The sequence below is a fragment of the Carassius gibelio genome, chromosome B12 (genome assembly GCF_023724105.1).
Source record: "Carassius gibelio isolate Cgi1373 ecotype wild population from Czech Republic chromosome B12, carGib1.2-hapl.c, whole genome shotgun sequence".
Lineage (NCBI taxonomy): Eukaryota > Metazoa > Chordata > Actinopteri > Cypriniformes > Cyprinidae > Carassius > Carassius gibelio.
The window spans coordinates 19,899,627-19,920,560 of record NC_068407.1 but is presented as its reverse complement, the minus strand read 5'-3'; the positions used below and the strand labels follow the sequence as shown (position 1 = coordinate 19,920,560).

Genomic DNA, 20,934 nt, shown 5'->3' with positions numbered 1-20,934 from the left:
TGAAAGTCCTGATAACTCTTATGAACAGCTCTTTGTTTCTCTGATAAGGCTTCAGACAGTGACTCATGTCTGACAGTCAGGATAATACTAGTCAAATCCCTTACAGATTGTTCAGTGAAGAACCAGTTCTCCACATTTATTTATAGCTGCTCCTGTGAGACTGCATTGCAATATTGCTGCATCTTGTGGTCGCTCTATGCAAATCAATCAAGTTAAGAAGACCATCAGTAGTTACAGATCAAATCAGGCTAAATGTGTCTTGTAGTTTAACGTTGTTTCAGAAATGTACATGAATAATGTGCTTATCAAAGCTACTGATATTCCTTTTCTAAGTCAAATGCATTGCATTTGCTTACAGACATCACTTGTATCCTGCTGGATGTGGTTTCATTATTGATCTGTAATGCATCACAGGTGTGCGTTTCTGATCGGTTTGTGTTGCACAACACAGATGCAACTATGATCATCACACCGGAGTCGGAGGAATGTCAATGTAGTTTCACTTTCGCAGATTTGCAACCCAGATCTGTACTGTTAAAACCCAATACTTGTACTTTTACTCAGTTACATTTGCAAGTTGAAAATAATAGGTAAAGAACAAAGAACAAGTGTTATATATCATCATGATGTAAATCTTCTCATAACTATTTAAAAAAAAAAAATAATGTGACTAATGAGCCAATTAATCATACTCGCATGAGATCATAACTGGGTGAAGTAGAGACACAGACTGTGTAATGTGTTTTTATAAAAGCTGTGATTGATGAACTTGAGTCAAGTGTGAACACGGTTCATGATTAGTCTACAAATCATTATATTCAAATGGAAAACCATTGTAAAATCAGGTAACAGGTTTCACTTTAACATTTGACCATTGACTGATTATTTATTTCTTTTGGAAACATTTGATTTTGCTGCCTTCTTATATTTTTCTCACAGGGTTTTTGGGGCATTTATTTATCAATGAAAATCGGAAAGGGAATAATCATATGTTTGGGTCCTTGGTACCGAACAGTTTGGCAACCGCTGACATTAAAATAAATTTTTCTATTGGTAAAGATGATCTAACGGCTTACGTGATGTCAGAGGCAGAACAAGTTAGAACAAATTGCTTGAAGATAACATTTTGTTTTCATTATAAAAGCATGCACCAAAGATGCATCCACGATACAACCAGAAACAAACATTGTGCGTTTGAGTGTGTTGTTTTCTTGAATGGGTTTTGTTGTCATGCAGTTTAAGCATCTGAGATCAGTTTGTTTGTCAGTCTTCGGCGTGTGTTTGTCGTACTCACAGTTACTGTGGATTCACACTCCTGCTTCCTGCTGGGTGAAGTCGAGCCAGGACTCTGACAGAAGACACAAAACTGAGCGTCAGACATCATTGTGATGCTGCCATGTGTGTGTGTGTGTGTGTGTGAGATGTCATCTCCTCCCTGAGCTCATCAGGAGGGAGAGAGAAAAGAAAACGGGTTTCATAGGTGACATCTGCCACACCTTCAGTTAATGCTCATTGAAGGTGATATTGTGCCACTGCAACACCTCTTTCTGAATACACTCCCTTGTTTTCTATTGGTTGGCTTGATGTAGTTCCACCCCCGAATTCACACGATTGGTTGAGCTGATGTTGCGGTGTCGGGATGCAATGTTTTGAGAGCACACAGGCGTTTTCAGGAGAATCAGCCTACGGATGGCTTACTAATAGTTAGTCTTGTAAAGCCAGACCTTTAATGAACAGCATAAGCACATTACAGCTGATTCTGGCCAAAAACGCCCACTTAAACGGGAAGAAAACGCCTGACCAACCCATGGAGCACCCAACCTTAGCAATGACAGATTGACTTGGGGAAAACTATTCATAAAACACTGTACTAATAATAATAATAAGTGCTGAGAAAAACATTTTGAATAATTTGTAATGTTTTTTTAAAAGATGTCTCTTCTGCTGTACCACGTCTGTGTTTATTTGATCCAAATATACAGTAGAAGCAGTAATACTATGAAATATTACATTTTAAAATAGCTGTTTTTATGTGAATATATGTTAAAATGTAATTTAGGTTATTTCTGCGATCAAAGCTGAATTTTCAGCATTATTACTTCAATCTTCTAGTGTCATATGATCCTTCAGAAATCATTTAAGAACTATTTTTGTGAAATTATCATTGATTAAATTAATTTTTGGGATGCTCTGATGAATAGAAAGACAAAAAAAAAAAAAAAACTGCAGTTATTTGATCTTCCATAACATTATAAATGTTTTTACTGTCACTTTTGATCAATTTAATGCACCCTTGCTGAACAAAAGCATTCATTTCTTAAAAAAATAAAATAAAATACAAATCTTTCGGACTGTTTTACTCAGAAAATAAAGTAAAATAGTCATATCTGATCATGGATATTTCATTTGATTGCTACAAATCACCTCAAAAAGACTCAAAAAGTTCAGTTTCTTCCTGACATGCAATAATTTTTACAATATAATTATATCATTTATTATTATAAATGCAACTCATTTCCTGGCAGATTGATGAAAAGCACCTTTTGGGATAATATTAGATTTTGGCATATTGAGAAAATGCTTTATAATCCCTCCAATATGTTGAATCATCAATAAACTGATATGCAATAAAAAAAATTAACTAGCTCAAAGAGTCTCAGCTTGAATAAATCTCCGTCAGTTTATTGTTTTAATGCCAGTGATGCAGATGTTGAGACATACAGAAATAACTTCTGGAATGAAATCAGATTTGTAGTCCAGAGGAATCTGCTAAATGAATAAAAGAGAACTGCTCCATGTGAGAGAGATCAGCCGTACCTGTTGATCTGTGCTGGTCTTCCGCATCACTACATGCGATGGTTCAGTCTGATGCAACGGGCTGCCATTACCATGAAACCCATTCACTGGAGAGAAAGAAAACACTGAGATGAGTTTGATTTAGAGCCAGGAGAGATCAACATCTTTTCCTCTCGCACAGAGCAGTGTGTAATGAACAACATGCACTGCTATTGTGTACAGAATCAATGCAAGTCTCCATTTGTGAATTTAATTTATACAGGGTTTGTAACAAAACACGCTGCACCAAATCAGCTTTCCAGATGACACTGCCTTAAAACAAGAATTCACTCTTCTTTCACTCCTATGGCTCACTGATAAAAGCCATTTCAGGTTTTGGAATCACTAAAAAGAATCAGTTCATGAGAGTCATTCTTTAAGGAATCTTACTACACTGGTTGTGTATGTTTTTGATTCGCTAAAAAAATCTGTTCATGAGAGTCATTCTTTAAGGAATCTTACTACACTGGTTGTCTATGTTTTTGATTCGCTAAAAAGAATCAGTTCATGAGAGTCATTCTTCAAGGAATCTTACTACACCGGTTGTGTATGTTTTTGATTCGCTAAAAAGAACAGCTCATAAGAGTCATTCTTCAAGGAATCTTACTACACTGGTTGTGTACGTTTTTGATTCGCTAAAAAGAATCAGCTCATAAGAGTCATTCTTTAAGGAATCTTACTACACTGGTTGTGTATGTTTTTGATTCGCTAAAAAGAATCTGTTTATGAGAGTCATTCTTCAAGGAATCTTACTACACTGGTTGTGTATGTTTTTGATTCGCTAAAAAGAATCAGCTCATAAGAGTCATTCTTTAAGGAATCTTACTACACTGGTTGTGTATGTTTTTGATTCGCTAAAAAGAATCTGTTTATGAGAGTCATTCTTCAAGGAATCTTACTACACTGGTTGTGTATGTTTTTGATTCGCTAAAAAGAATCAGCTCATAAGAGTCATTCTTTAAGGAATCTTACTACACTGGTTGTGTATGTTTTTGATTCGCTAAAAAGAATCTGTTTATGAGAGTCATTCTTCAAGGAATCTGACTACACTGGTTGTGTATGTTTTTGATTCGCTAAAAAGAATCTGTTTATGAGAGTCATTCTTCAAGGAATCTAACTACACTGGTTGTGTATGTTTTTGATTCGCTAAAAAGAATCAGCTCATAAGAGTCATTCTTTAAGGAATCTTACTACACTGGTTGTCTATGTTTTTCATTCGCTAAAAATAATCAGCTCATAAGAGTCATTCTTTAAGGAATCTAACTACACTGGTTGTCTATGTTTTTGATTCGCTAAAAAGAATCAGCTCATAAGAGTCTTTCAGACTACTCGGACTCGGTTTTTGTGTAAACTACCCCTCTAATAGCCAAGGACAAGTCAGAAAACAAACACCTGGAGAAGAAAGTGATTCCTTTCTCACTGAGACACAATATCCTCAGCCTTCCAGACGTGTTATCGCACCTCCTTCACTCGGTCTAATTATAAACAGCCTGACTATATTTGTAGAACAAAAGAGCCTGCTCTGATTCTGATGGTCTGTGTGCGATAACAAGCTGCTCTATTCTGCTTTATCAAGGGAGGGTTATTTCAAATGTCAGAGCAAAAAGCCCTCGCTCAAACTCATTATTCCTAAAGCACAATACTAGTTATCAACACTTAGTTAGAATACATCAAGAGACGATTTAAACAATAGTTCACCCAAAAATACAAATCTGAAAACGTCCATACTCTCAGGCCGTTCAAGATTGGTTTGTTTCTTCATCAGATTTGGAGAAATGTAGCATTGCATCACTTGCTCAATGGATGCTCTGCAGTGAATGGGTGCCGTCAGAATGAGAGTCCAAACAGTTGATAAAAAAAAAAAAAAATCACAATAATCTACAGACTCATATTATAGTTAAAAACATTGTGATGCATGTTTCAGCTTTTGTCTGCTCGAGATGGACTGGAGTGGTGTGAATTATTGTGATGTTTTTATCAGCTGTTCGGACTCTCATTCTGACGGCACCCATTCACTGCAGAGCATCCATTGTTGAGCAAATGATGCAATGCTACATTTCTCCAAATCTGATGAAGAAACAAACTCATCTACATCTCAGTTGGCCTGAGGGTGAGCACATTTTCAGAAAATGTTTATTTGAACTATTGATTTAACCGTTAATTGTGTGACTTTATTACAGTCATCCATCATAGGAAGGAAATACATTAAAATGCTCCTCATTTTCCAGTTGGTCACTTGTTTAGGAAGAGTGATGAGACAGGCTTTCTGCAGAGATGTGCTCATCCTGAACATGTCTACTGTTTCCTCCCTCAGTCCATGTCACTGACACTCATTTCTCTTCAGCTGGCTCATAATGTCATTTGCTCTGTGGTGTGTCGTCCACATGCTGGGTCTCTGGTGGACGCGATTATCCTGTCCATCTATCATTCAGATGTGCTGTTAGACATTGTAAAATGCTGATAGCCGGTGCAAATCAAATCAAGAGTACTAAACAGAGCACAGGACGGAGGAGGGACAGTAGATTCTCCATTAGCTGATTTGTGGATGGATAGAGGAAGAAAAGATTTTGGACAAGCGTTGAAGTACAGTGATCTACAATGGGCTCCGAAAGTCTGAGAGCACAGCGACAGTCTCGAAATGAACTTAAACCTGGATGTGAAGAATGTTTCAAGGTCAAAAAGTTCAAAACTATGCTCTAGATTTAAATCAAAAAAGAGACAAACTACAACTACTAAGAACTTTTGGCGTTGCATTATAATTTTTAATTCAACTTTCTACTCAAACTCAAATGCTGTCAATATCATTTGAAAAAAAAAATAACATGAAAAGTTGTAAGATACAAAGCTGAAATTAAGAGTTAAAAGCCATAATTTAAAAAAAAAATGTTTGTCATAAGTATGACTTCATAAGTTATTATGTAATGAAAATTTAGACTTTTTGTCAACTATAATTTCAACATCTCATAAATATGAACAATTTTGACTTTTCAACATATAATTGACTTTTTATTTCATAACTATAACTTTAGTCACAATGTTAACTTAGTTATGCTTTTTTTTACTTAGTACAGTGTGTAAAAATTAACTTTCCTTCATATATATTTCATATAACATCTTCATCTCATAAATGACTTAGTGTGTCATTATTTTGACTTTATTTCATAACCATAACATTTATGTCATAATTTATCTCAGAATTTTAACTTTTGGGCGCCACTTTATTTTTGATAAATGTTTAGTTTCCCAGTAGTAAAAGTTACAGATTGACATTTTTCAGCTTTATTGTGATTTTTAGCCATATTGTATCACAAAATTCCTAGACTGAAATAGTGGCTTAAATGGGATAATTTTAGTACATTTCCTATGGCTTAAGGCATTTTCTGAACATGCTTAATTTCTTTTATTTATTTAGTTAGCTATGTCAAACTTAAACGTGAGAGGCTACAGCAGGACTATACTGGGCTAGTCTAAAGGTTGCAGATTACATTTTTGACCAGTTAGTGATCAACGATAGCTGCAAATATTCAAGACTGAAACTCTGTCCTCAAATCTTTCCTGTGAATTTCCAGAGTGAAGCGGTTGACCTAGAAAGGCGATTTCTAGATAGGCAAATCTAGCTAGAGTTTGATTGGCTGGTGTTGAGAGCAGGTCTGTATACTGAGGTGAATTATCAACTTCAGCAGAGCTGTGAATCTTTGACGAGCGAGTATCTCACATTCCTTTCTGTTGAAGTTTTACTAAGATTTAATAAGGAGGCAGATGCTTTTGATACTGAACAAAAGCTGGTTCACTGGTTCTCTCTTTGTTTCCTAACATTTTCAGGCTGAACAGATTTGGAGAAATCGTAGCATTGCATCAGTTGCTCACCAATGGATCCTGAGCAGTGAATGGGTGCCGTCAGAATGAGAGTCCAAACAGCTGATAAAAACATCACAATAATCTACAAGTAATCCACAGCACTCCAGTGCATCAGTTAATGTCTTGTTAAGCCAATAGCTGCCTGTTTGTAAGAAACAAATTATTGTAGATTATTGTGATGTTTTTATCAGCTGTTCGGACTCTCATTCTGACGGCACCCATTCACTGCAGAGCATCAATTGGTGAGCAAGTGATGCAATGCTACATTTCTCCAAATCTGATGAAGAAACAAACTCATCTACATCTTGGGTGACCGGAATTGTTTGCTGTTTCCCATCTGCTTTTTTATTTATATTTTTTCCCCCCTCACAGTGCATTTTCTGCAACTTTTCACCAATTTGAATTACATATAGATGCTGCTTTTCATTTCTAAATGTGTGCTCCCCACCTGTCGGGACAGAGTTCTTGTGTTTCACGGGTGTTTTCGGGGTGCCAGGCGTGCTCGATGGACGCTCCCATGTTGTCTCTGGAAAAACAAGAGCAAAATCAAGCCATTTCCTGTTAATTACATCATCTGTTTTCTTCTGTTGGGAGGCAATGCTCAATAAACGCCACATTGGTAATAACTTAATGCACAGTGCCCTCACAGTGGCTGTATCAGACATTCACAGACTGACACAAATCAATCCTCCCCAAAAAAACTGTTTTAGAAACCATCGACAGAGATGGTCATTTTTGGTATTTGAATAATTTTTGCTTTGAATCAAAATCATACGTCATTTGATATAATAATTATTGTATTTCACTTTCAAATGCTACTTAACATTTTTCAAGTAAACATGCATAACTAGCCTGAACTTTAAGTAACAATACTGTAAGTATTATATAAAATCTCTGATTTACCCCTAAAGATTTCAGTTCAACTCAAGTGACATGAATTGAGAACAGATCAAATGCAGAAGCATTTAGTGTGAAGATGAATGATAATGTGATGAAAATAATCTGCATTAGCCATGCATATACAGTTTCACAAATAAAGCATTGCTCTGAAAGTTTTCACATCTAATTAGATTTATTTGCATTTTAATCCATGTGTCCTCTACATATGGAACTGTGAAGTTCGGAAACTGCCTGGCCAACTATGAAACAGAGAAGCTGGTTACTAAGCAACGGGCATCTGAGAAGCTGATTAGTCGAATTATTCACTTCAAACGAGCTGTGAGCGTTTGGACGGCAGCACTGGGCTCGACGTCTACAGTATTGTTGTAGTTTGTGCTCAGCAGCGACTGATCTTCTGGCCAGAACGGGACTGTGTCACACTCCTCCAATCTGCGACCAGTGTTGTGCTTCAGCTCTGTGGGCGATGAATAATGGCCTAGTTTTAGTTCATCTTTAATTTAGCACCATCTGTATTGGCTCTGTTGTTCCTCCAGCTACTGCACGAGTCATGAGTGTTCAATCGAATGATTAGGAAACAGATTCCTTCTTAGCACATGGCAGCAGATTCAAACACACAGTTCGACTACTGGCATTCAATCACACTGATCTGCTCGATTTTACCTAAAACTGAGGTTTAACTTTAAACTGCATATTTCATTTTGTTGATCATTCCTTTCAGCTGTTGAACAAGACAAAACTGATGCTTCTATGGAAATTTGTTGTGATTCTTGGATGGATTTCACAGAAAGGTGTGTTGATTTAAGAGTTTGAGCAGCATCTCAAACCACCCAGCAGCTACAACACTGGCTCGACCAATGGCGTGAGTTTGGGGCGGAGCCATCAGTGGTCTTGACCAATGACAGTGTTCAGGAAACCTGTTTGATAACAACTGTTAGTTTTTTTCAAAATCCGCTAATGCTAATCTAGTATCGTGAGATATTTCAAAATTATTATAATTATTTTTCACAATTCTGCATTTATGTCTATATATCACAATTTTTTTCCGACCATGAAAAAAAGGATAATCGTGACTCTTTGCATCACAATTCATGATTATATCTCACAATTCTAAGTTTATGTCTTGCAATTCATATTTTTAATCACAGTACTCAGTTTATATCTCACAATTCTGTATTTTTTGCTACTTTTTATTACTGTACATCTCACAGTTCTGTTTTCTCTTTTTTCCACTATCAAATAAAAAAATAATAATTGTGACTTTTTAGCCAACAATTCCGACTTAATTTTTTTCCCAGTTGCGGGATTATATCTTACAATTCTTAGTTTATATTCACCATTTTGGATTTCTATCTAACAATTCTGACTTTAAAACTTAATTCTAATTAATATATTAGAATTTTATTTTTTTATCTGGCGGATCCGAGCTTCCATACTAATGCAACAGAAATGCATACATTTATAGTACATATTTGTATACAGTTTAACATCGTTTCTGCATCTTCCTCATGTAGTCCAGTGATCTCTGAGCTCTCAGAGGGTTTCCTGAGCTCCCCAGCTGCAGGTTAGTGAGGTTGATCTGAAACAAGCGGTTTAGTTACTCATATTTGTGTGTGTTCCCCAGAAGAAAACACATTCACCAAACCACAGCCACGAAGAGGAAGGAAACCACACACACACACACACGCACACACACACACACACACACATGCGTGTTACCATGGTGATCACACAACACAACAACCCTCTGTTTCATCCACGTGAACTTCAACACGAGCTACAAATCAAGCTCAAAGCAAGGAGCATAAAAGCCTCTTGCGCTGTCTGGTTGTGTGTTTGTGTGAGACTGGCTGTGTGTGAATGAGTAACCAACCCAGAGAAGTTAATAACGTCCTAATAATCATTCATCAGGCAGGACTGGATCTGGACGGGTGACGAAACTCACGGTGGATTCCAGTTTGTCTCACTCACAGACTTTGTAGGATTATTAGTAATTGGCTGGTAAGAAGATTGATTTGTTTTCTTGCTTTCACAACTCACGCCTTCCCTCTGTTTCACAGTTCAGCTCGAGTAATGACGAGGTCTTTACTGCCCACTTTATAGGGTGGAGTTGGGCAGTGTTTGAGTGTCAGGGGCTACCATGGAAATGCAAGTGATGTAATAGAAACCACGGGAAAGATGAATGTGTTCATTATTAAATGTCAAGTACCTAAATGTGAATCTTTAAGCCTTTAAATAGTATAGCAGTGGCTTTTCTTCCACTCAGTTAAAAAAATAAAAATAAATAAAAAAATAAAACACAAAAAAATAAAAACATAAATAATACATTTTTAACTAGGACAACGTATTTTCATTATTTTAATATATATATATATATATATATATATATATATATATATATATATATATATATATATTTTTTTTTTTTTTTTTTTAAACATGTGTTCCATTAATACATACCCTACACTGACTTCTATGCAAAGTATTTTAATATAATTTATTTTGGTATTTTTGGGAGGCATAAAGACATGATAAAATCATGATATTTATAATATAATTAAGATATATAATTAATTCAATATAAAAAAGAAAAAAATTAAGATATATAATTAATTAAATATAAAAAAAAAAAAAATATATATATATTTTTGCGGAATAATGAAAATATACTTGCACACATTCAAAGCAAAAGATCTCGAAAACAGGGTAGAAATGTGCTGAGACACATGTTAGCTGCTGAATACGAGCAGCAGAAGCGTCTTTCAGCAACACATTAGTATGAACAGTGTGAATCTTGCAGAACGTGGGCATGAAAACTTCATAGACGCGTTTAAAATGTGAGAAAGTGCCCAGAGATGTTCTAGCAGGTAACAGAGGTGTGAAGAGCCATTTCTGAAAGCGTTTCTTCACTTTAACAGTGGCATACTGAAAGCGCCGAGGCTGTAAACATGGCATTGTGTGCCAACGGATGGCTCTGATCGGGACAATGCTGATTGTTTGGACACAATGACCCGGTCAGACCAGCCTGTACCAGACGTGTCTCAGAGTCAGCCCAAGACTAGTGCAGATGAACCTGATCTCCTCTCATTTAGCGGAGGTCGGAGGCTCTTACCGTTGCTGATGGTGTTGACGTAGTATCTGCGTCCCTGAGGTGACATGTAGCACTTCCAGTCTCTGGGCAGCGGCTCGTCCAGAGGAGACGTCGAGGACAGATTCTACAACACAAGGGGAATAAATGATGCCAGTACTTTAGAAGAAGCTTCACTGGAAAAATATAGAAATATGTTCTGTGCTAAAACACACAGTCCATCTGTTTCCACTGACAGAAGCACAGATATAGTGACATGTAAAAGACTTCTATGGAGCATCTATGGAAGCACTAAGGGTTGTTTTATCATGGACTTTTAGTTATCTTGTCTCTTTAGTTTCATTTTCATGTATTCTTTAGTTCCTTTTTTATTTTGTCCTGTTTCCCCACTCTCTAATTAGCTGTCATGGTTATTCATTTGACCTCTCAGGTGTTTGTCATTATTTCCCTCATTTGCTAAGAACTTAAGTTCCTGTGTTTTCAGGTCAGTTTGTCTGTTCTTGTTAATGCATCAGTGGTATTTTCACTTCCTATGGTGTTGGATTCATTGTAGAGTGCTTCGTCTTCATCTGCTTGGACAATAATGCATGACAGAAGAATGGACCACAAAGGAAAAATGGACATCGCTTCTATTAATGTTGCCCTGTTTAAAAAAAAAAAAAAAAAAAAAAAAAAAGCACATTCTCACATTCAGTCATTAATGAGAAGCTGCTGATCAGATGTAAAATGGTTTTAGATTAAAGGGGGGGGGGGGGGGGGGGGTGAAATGCTCGTTTTCACTCAATCTCCTGTTAATCTTGAGTACCTATAGAGTAGTACTGCATCCTTCATAACTCCAAAAAGTCTTTAGTTTTATTATATTCATAAGAGAAAGATAGTCTGTACCGATTTTTCCCGGAAAAACACGACCGGCTGGAGGCGTGACGTGTGGGCGGAGCTAAAGAATCACGAGCGCCAGTAGGCTTTTGCGTTGAGAGCGTTTGGAAGCTGTGACATTACCTTGAAGAAAAAACCATCCAAAACAAACCATGGCTTACAGTCAGATTCAGCGTATATTTATGATCCAGAATCAGATCCAGAGGCTGAAACTGAACGAGAGCAGCAGCAGCAACGACGTCTCTATGTGGTATGCACTGAAACTGTATATATTTGCTAAGCGGTTTTGGAAAATGACTAAGTTCCACTTTATGTCGTCTTTTTTTTTTTTTAAGCTGTACACATGGAAAGTGCAGTTTGATGACAACATCGCATGTTGTTTACTTGATGTTCTTACACGCCGACAGCTAAGTTAACAACACAGAGATATTTGAAGCAGTTTTACTCACCGCCTGCGGTTCCAACACACGATCGTGACCCTTTTTCGTTGGGACTGCATTATCCTTAAGAAATAAACGATGTGCAAATCGGGCGTCAAACTGGGCCTTGTTTGTAAAACAAGCATCTTTGAAATGCAGGGAACAAACAAAAACACTTGCACAACTCCGTTGATGCTCTGTAAAAATAAACTCCGTCCACTGGTCCCTTAATGCTGTTTCTCTTTTGGTAATCTGTGCAGGGTTGTCTTGCCCTGGGAACCAAAAACACACTCCTTTTGTGACATTTGGCGACGCTCTCGCTCTGATCAGTGAAGTCTGTTGTGCTCTCAGTGCTCTGCTATATGGGAGCGCGCTCTTCCGGCAGAAGTGCCTCAGGACCCATATAAGGAAATTCTGCTCCATCTAACGTCACACAGAGCCATACTCGAAAAAAACTTTCCGAAACTTGTGACAAACCGGAAGAGGTTTTTTTGGAACAAAAATACTCCTTCAAACGTACAACTTAATTTTTGAAACTTTGTCCATGTTTAGCATGGGAATCCAACTCTTTAACAGTGTAAAAAACTCAGTATGCATGAAATAGCATTTCACCCCCCCTTTAAATGGATAGCGTAAAGGTTCGAATGCATTAGGAGTGTATGGAGATGTGTTGGTTGTGTTTCTGGATGCCGTGTGTCTGTAGGATCTGAGATTGTTGAGGTTTTCCCACTCGTAATTTCATCCAGTTGAGAATGCTGGAAATGTGTGGGAAGGATTCGGTGCCAGATGTCAGCGTGCTCTCCGTCTCGTGATGCTAAATCAAACGTGGTATGTAGAAGCCGAGACCGTATTCACTCCATCAACACTTTCTGTCCTCCTCACAACACAACAGGAGTTTTTTCTGCTCTTTTCATAATAATCATATGTTCCACAGAAGAAAGGAAATCATACGAGGGGCGGAGGAAATGATGACAAAATGTTGATTGGATAAAATGACTGTACGGGATTTACTTTCAATACATAAATAATTATAATACATTTCCAAAATGAAAAAAAAGTACCATTTAAAATTACTACTGTACATATCTTGTCATATCAAGTGATAATAAAGAACTTAAAATAATAAATGATAATAATTTTTTTTAACTTTTAGTAATATTTATAACTTGATCTTCTAACACTTACACTCTCTAATATGTGCTTGTTTTTCTATTCCATATTCTTGTTCTTTTATTTTAACTAACACTGTCAAACGATTAATCGCGATTAATCAGATCCAAAATAAAAGTTTTGTTTACAAAATATATGTGTGTGTACTCTGTATATTTATTATGTACATATAAAAACACACATACAGTAAATATTTTGAAAATATTTAAATGTATATAGATTTATATATTTATATTTTTATATTATATATAATATATTTAATATATAAACATGACATATTTTTCTTAAATATATACATACATATGTTTATATATAGTACACACACATATATTATGTAAACAAAAACTTTTATTTTGGATGTGTTTAATTGCATCCAAAAACAGCAAAAACGTTGATAAACGAACATTTCTTATTATGTTCACAAACAGCTTGATTGACCTCTATTATAAATGAGTATTGCTGCTCGTGGGACGCAGCTGCGTTCAATTAAATTAAATGAAGTGTTTTTTTCCCCCTGTAAACCAGACGAGTAACTGCTGTCATTCATTTTCTGAGACTCTGTTGAGTTCATATATATATATATATATATGTCATATGTCACAGACAAATACAATCGTGATGAAGTGGCCTTTAAAAACACTGCTTTGCTTAGTGCCCTAATATATGCAGAACTTAAGTTTATCTAAATATATAATTAAAATATATAATATTAGTGCTGTCAAATGAGTAATCGTGATTAATCGAATCCAAAATAAAAGTTTTTGTTTACATAATATGTATGTGTGTATACTAAATAAATAAACATATATAACATATATATGTTTAACTTAAATATATATAACATGCATGTGTGTATTTATATATTCATAATAAATATATACAGTGCACAAAAATATATTAACAAAAACTTTTATTTTGGATGCAACTAATCGCGATTAATCGTTTGACAGCACAATTAATTGATTTTTGAACATTTCAGCTCGGATTAGATTTTATTTTTGTATTTTCAGTTTAGATAAAGTTTTAATAATTTTGTCATGTTTTTACATTATTATTATTCTTTTTTGTAATGTCAGTTTTAGTATGAGTCAACTACCTGAAATAAGTTTATTTTCAAATCTAAATATTTTATTTGCACTTTAGTGTTTGTTTTATGTCAACAATGTTTTAGTTTTAGTTAACTGTAATGCTGTGAGTTGCACAGACTCATGCTTTGCTTCATGTTCTGATCTGGGTTGATGTGCCGGCTTGTCCTGACATATGTATGATTAAATAATGCATGTTTCAGATGGCTGACCATCTAAACCCTGAGGACGTCCATCATCAGACGCCAAATGTGCCTGTGGACACAAACAGACGGCCAGCGTCTCCAGAACCTCGTCAACAATCACATCAGGATCAATAATGCTAAATACAGCCCCTTGTTATGCTCTCAACATCCATGCATTAAGTCCCTATGGAATATGATATCAGAGCTCTTTCTCAGTGTGTGTAGAAATCTCACGCTATATGACACACTTCTTCACGTCTCATTCAGACTCTGGTGTCAAGCACTCCGGGAAAGAAAGCTTTGAATACTGAATCTTGTGGATCTGAACTGGACAGATTCAGTCTGATTAAACAGCTGTTCATATATGAAATACTGTGTCCATCATCAGATCTGCTAGGTCTGTATTATAATGAGTATTTTGTAGCATTGTTAATGGTTGATTTGGTAAATCTATGAAGGTATTTCCAGAGATGGTGAAAGAGTCAGACGTGAGCGTGAGTCAGTGTGACTCCATCAGTCCAGATCTTCATGTTCAGAGTTCAGAGTCGTCGTGAATGGGCCATCTGTGTGAGTCAGGCTTTCCTGACCATCACGAAAACCAGCGGATCCACCCAACATGTGTGTGTGTGTGTGTGTGTGTGTGTGTGTGTGACAGCTTCAGGGCCTGATGGCTTTCACTGATTCAACTCAGGACTTGCCTTGAAGAGACTTTGGAGGTTCTTGTTATAGAAATTAAAATGCAGTCTTGTTATTAAAAAAATAAAAACTTCTATTACCACTACTGTTGTTGTTGTTATTAGTTATAATATTAATAATACCTATTGTTATTAACCTTAATAATAAGCACTAAATAATAGTATTAATAGTTATTGATAATAAAACATGTAATCGTAATAAAATTATTAATTTATAATATTATATATTATATAATATATATATATATATATTTATTATATAATGATATAATATATATATATATATATATATATATATATATATATATATATATATATATATATATGAATCTAGACTCCTAATTTAATTTAAAGTTTTCTAATTAGTCTTTTTCTATTAATTCTTTTTTCTATTTTTAAAATGAAATTATTTATTATTATTATTATTATAAGGAAAAATAATAACATAAGAACTTAATAACACCAGAATATAAAATGTAGTAATAACACTAAAATCATTTATCCATAATAATAAAATAATTCTAGACTTCTAATTTAATTAAAAGGCAGGATCTTTCTTGTTTTCTCATTAACATTTCTTATTAATAGAAATATTTTTTTTATTTTTATTTATGTTTTTAATAAAGTTATTATTTATTATTGCTACTATATATGTAGTACTATATATGTAGTAATACAAAATAAAAAATATTTATTCACAATAATTTAATAAAAGATAACTCATTCTTGTTTTCGATTAATCCTTCTTATTAATATTTTTTTATCCTTATAGTAATAATAATAATTTTCTTAATAATAATAATCATCATCATTCTTTATAACAACAAATTAATACAAATATAATTGTTCAAAAGTAATAAAATAATGAAGTAACAAAAACACAATTATTTATTCATAAAGCTATGGTATAATTAAAAGCCAAGAACTTTCTTCCTAATGAGATTAAATTTTCTCCATAATTGTGCAGAACTGGTTTGCTTCAGAAAGCAAACTCATGTTAAATCCAGGATTTTTCCCCCTATTTCACGCTGTCAGCAGTTTCAGCCCATCAGGGCAAATCAAGGAAGTGTCTGTTTCCTATTATTCACTCATTTATTATATCACTTTCACGTTTATTACCAGCCCTCAGTGACAGAGCACTGCTTTAACTCTAGACTGATGTCTAACTTCAAGACATCACAAGATGACCTGGACAAGAAAATCAGCCTGTTTAATTAAACAGGTGAAAGAGGATCAATCCGTGAGAGAAACAACCTCTTCCAGACCCAGCGAGAGAGAAGACATGTAAACCAACATGCTGCTGCATGACTGAACGGCTCTCTGGACTTTGTTTTGATTCTCCAGATGTAAAACTTGGAGCGTCACAGTCGATCTCAGACGAGAAGCACAAAACTCCCACAGACTGAGATAGCAAACAATAGTTCTTCTCAGCGTGACTGATAACAAGGCCTGTTCTGTACAGTTTCCCTCTGTACTTCACCTCACGTTCAACTCGTTTGTGTCTCTCTCTCTCTTTCTCTGCACAGAACGAATGTCTGACAAAATTCATTCTGGTTAGTATTTCTACTGCTTCTTACAGCCTGTAAGTCATTCTCTAATCATTCCTGAGAGACGCTGTTATTCGTCAGATTCATTCAGTGTTTGTCACCGTCAATCACTGACACTAATGCTTTATTAATTACTTAGTCTTTTATAGCAGGTGAACAACTTTTAAAAAAGCTTTTTAGAACAGATAATCCATTTACAGATCATGTGGCTCGTGTTTGCTCAAAGATTGTTCGATTTGAGAAACAGATATGTGTTGGATGTTAGATGAACAAACCAAATGATTATAAACTGAAGCTTTAAAGCAATAGTTTGCCCAAAAATGAATGTGCTCACTCCAAGCCCATCCAAGATGTAGATGAGTTTGTGTCTTCATCAGATTTGGAGAAATGTAGCATTGCATCAGTGTCTCAGCAATAGATGCTCTGCAGTGAATGGGTGCCGTCAGAATGAGAGTCCGAACAGCTGATAAAACACATTACAGTAATCCACAAATAATCCAGTCCATCAGTTACTGTCTTGTGAAGCCACAAACTGTGTGTTTATAAGGAACAAATCCAACATTCAAAAGTTTTTAACTAAAATACCAGTCCATAATCTGTAATAATGCTGAAAAAGTCCATATTTATATCTTGGAGAGCTTGAGGGTAAAGACATTTTGAGCACATTTTATTTCTTGGCTGAACTATTCCTTTAATGCACTGTTAATGTAAAATACCATTTCTGATCACAAGTGTTAGAAACCAGTCAATTGTTGTCTGTCTGAGCTGTTCCTGTGGTGTTGAGGTATTGGTCTGCTGAGAACTTTCTCACTGTCATGTAAAGTCTGTGATACTGTATGTGAATCTGCCGTCACACATACATGCATTTAATGGCTGATGTTTGTACAGAACGGTTTACACGGGTTAAAACAAGCATGAAGTGTCATAAAGATTAGTTGAGAGCAGGGTTAGTTGTCACACCGTCTACACTGTAGTGAATGTTTGTCAGAGTTGCGTTAATTTGAGCCAGATATTTATAGAGACGCCACATATCACAGCATTTGAACATTTGGTTTGTCACCTAACAGGAAATAAGAACGTGAGGTGATGCACCGTAATAAACTGATGAACAGATCAGAGGAACTGTTTTTATACATTTAGATCTTTAGATTCTAGTGAAAGCCCAAAAAAAGAGGAAGAGATGAAAGTACGAGAAACACGTTAGACGAGTGATCAACAAGCATGAATTACTAGCATCTTAATCATCTATCTATCTATCTATCTATCTATCTATCTATCTATCTATCTATCTATCTATCTATCTATCTATCTATCTATCTATCTATCTATCAAACTCCGCCCATCAGCTGATTTCATTGGTCAGCTCAATCATGGTCACCTCATCTGTCATGAAAAGTTCATACTTTGTGACAATCATAAATGGACTGACTGATCCATGGATCTGGTTTAGGTTAAGGTTATGAGTTAGTATTTGTTTAAGTGTATTGTGATTGTCATGACCAGTAAAATTTCCAGATGGGATTGTGCTGAACAGGTTTAGGAGAAAAAAAAATAAAATAAAAATCACGAGACTCTAGATTATTTGTTCCACTTCCAACAGTTCCAATACCTTTTAAACGGGGAATGAAATCAGAAAAAAAAAAATCACTTATCTTGACTAAAAAAACGAGTAGCTTTATCATTGCATTACTCTGTGGTGAATCCTATGCAGTGTTTCATTTACATTTGATTTTAATTTCTGTAGTAGCCTATTGCCTACTTGAAAAACACCTCTTAGTGGGAATTATATTTTGGCCATACCCTCCAATTTGTGTGCTTATACATATTGATGAGCAGACATGCTTTCAGATAATTTAACACTTGTTTGATAACATCTAGAAACATTAAAGCTGCGGTAGGTAACTTTTGACGCTCTAGCGGTTAATAAACAGAACTGCTTGCGTCTTGCGGAAGAACATCGTAGCCGGAACTACTTCTCTCTGTTTATGTCTATGAAGAATCACAAAGGTACTGGGTTACTCCGCCGCGGTACCCCCGAAGCAATCTAAAATAGTCCGAATATAAACACTTATTATAGGTGCACCCTAGTGATTCAGGACAAGCTAAAAACACGGTTTGGAAAATGGATTCATGGTGTACTCGCTTATTATATACATTTTTCTACATTTTGAACACAAACAAAGTTACGGACCGCAGCTCTGATTGGTTGTTTCTTAATGGGAGCGATGGATTTCTGCAAATGGCAATAGGACACTGGGAGGAGCCAGAGGAGCTTGATTTTTTCACAGATTATCTGTCTCATATTCTACTGTCAGGACATAATGACAGGTTTAACAAATATGTAAAAAAAAAAAAGTTTTTACAAAAGTTACCTACTGCAGCTTTAACTTCTGAATCATAGTTAAATCGGTTGTAAAGCGAGTTTGGATTCACTTAATTACTCTAATTACTTTTATGTTGGAATGTGATAAATGCATTTTTGTATTTATGGTTTTTGTAAAGTTTTCTTGAGCAATGAAGTGGCCATGTACAGTAAACGCACTATTAACAGTTTTATTGATAGCAGTATCTTGGTCAACACCCCTAGACTGGTCATGTGACCAACATGGACAGACCCACTCCAGGTACAGTTTACAGATGTGAGTGTACTTCAGCATGTGACTGTTTCATTATGTTTAATGTTTCATTCACACAAAACAAGTGTAATTTTCATGTTGGCCAAACGACATGAAAAGCCCGAGCTTGTGAAACGAGGAAGTCTCAAGCTGTTCGTGGTATCACTTCATCTGAGACAGATGCCCATCAGGAGGGAAACACACGCCCCTCTTCATGGCAAACACACTCAGAACCGCTTTGAAACGTTTCGAGGTGCGAGGAAACGGAGGCTACTGAATGAATCACAGAATCCACACTGAAATTACTCAGACAACATTTGGTTTTTTTCCCCTTTAGGATTATTAATGTAAAAACTACTCAAAAAGTTCTCACAACTTTCACCAATACGGCTATTTAAAAGTTATATAGCTTAAATGTTAAGCCAACAGTTCCCTTGTTTATTCTTTATTGATATTTGATATGAGAAATCGTTCTGAGATCAACATTCTATTCGAACTAGATTAACGTTCTCTGTTGAGATTAAACGCTCTTAAAATAACGTTCTCAGAACGTCCTAAACATGTTATTGTAGCCAACCGAACGTTCTAAGAAACAGTTGTGTAACCTTTACAACCACGACGAGAAACTTAGATTAAAAATAAAAGTTCAAATGTCATTATATTTGGGGTGAAACAGAGTTAAGTGTAACGTCCTTTGACATTTTTTAAGAACTAGTCACGACTAGAAAAAAACATTTCAACGTGCAAACATTTCAAAACAACGTTCCCGCAATGTTGTTATAACCCAAATGTTTCACATGTAAGGTATCCGATACAGTTCCCGTGTTTAAACACGATGGTTCAGTGAGAGCAGATGATAAACACACACACACACACACACACACACACACACACACACACACACACACACCTGTGATGACGATCTTACCTCCACCTGCACGTAAGTCGAGGGAAACCATCCCTTGACTCCGTCCTTCTCTCCCTCCCACCAGCCTCCTTCCAGAGCCTGCGTGATCCGGATCACTTCTCCAGCCTCAAACTTCAGTCCCTGCTGATGCTGCTCCCCGTTAAACGCGTATAAACTTCGACAAAACAAGCCTGACATCGTAAACTCCTCAGGTGGCGAATCGAATCTTTAAAATGTTCCAAAACTGTAATCCGAATGACTCCAAACTCGTCCGAGACAGAGCTTAAGCCGTGTGTGTCATTCTCAAACTCGGAGTGGACTGTAATGTGAACGCTGTCAGGATCGCAGCTATGGCACTGGAGTGAACACACCCACATACACACACACACACACACACACACATACACACACACACACGCACACACACACACCATCTTCAGGGACAGCAGAGCTCATTCGCTGCATTGCTTCATTCCGAAAAGCCTGATCTGTGTTACTAAACATCTGTATGATCTAATACAGGAGATCACACTGAACTGCGACAGATCAGACATCTCCTGATGAAATATAGGGATGCCCTTATTATGACAGGCACGATTTACTTGTATCAGTTAATTTAAGAAAATCAAATATTGTGAATGAAGTAGTTTTTTTCTGCCTATAAAATCCATATAATAGGCTATTTAGCCTATATTTACACTCAACATCAAAGTATCTGCATAAATTTAACTTGCTAGCAGTACACTTGGATTAGATT

At 35.9% G+C, this 20,934-nt stretch overlaps 1 protein-coding gene across 1 annotated transcript in view; it reads right to left on the bottom strand.

Moving 5' to 3' along the window:
• LOC127969395 (growth arrest-specific protein 7) overlaps positions 1 to 20,562 on the bottom strand; it is a 34,882-nt gene extending 14,320 nt beyond the window's left edge. Inside the window, exons 1-5 of the mRNA XM_052571316.1 lie at positions 20,199 to 20,562; positions 10,703 to 10,805; positions 7,142 to 7,219; positions 2,818 to 2,903; positions 1,295 to 1,348 (exon numbers count right to left, since the gene is read on the bottom strand). Of these exons, the coding sequence (XP_052427276.1) occupies positions 1,295 to 1,348; positions 2,818 to 2,903; positions 7,142 to 7,219; positions 10,703 to 10,805; positions 20,199 to 20,375 (498 nt within the window). The 5' untranslated portion in view covers positions 20,376 to 20,562. The remainder of the gene's footprint in view (positions 1 to 1,294; positions 1,349 to 2,817; positions 2,904 to 7,141; positions 7,220 to 10,702; positions 10,806 to 20,198) is intronic.
• Between the last annotated feature and the right edge of the window lie 372 nt (positions 20,563 to 20,934).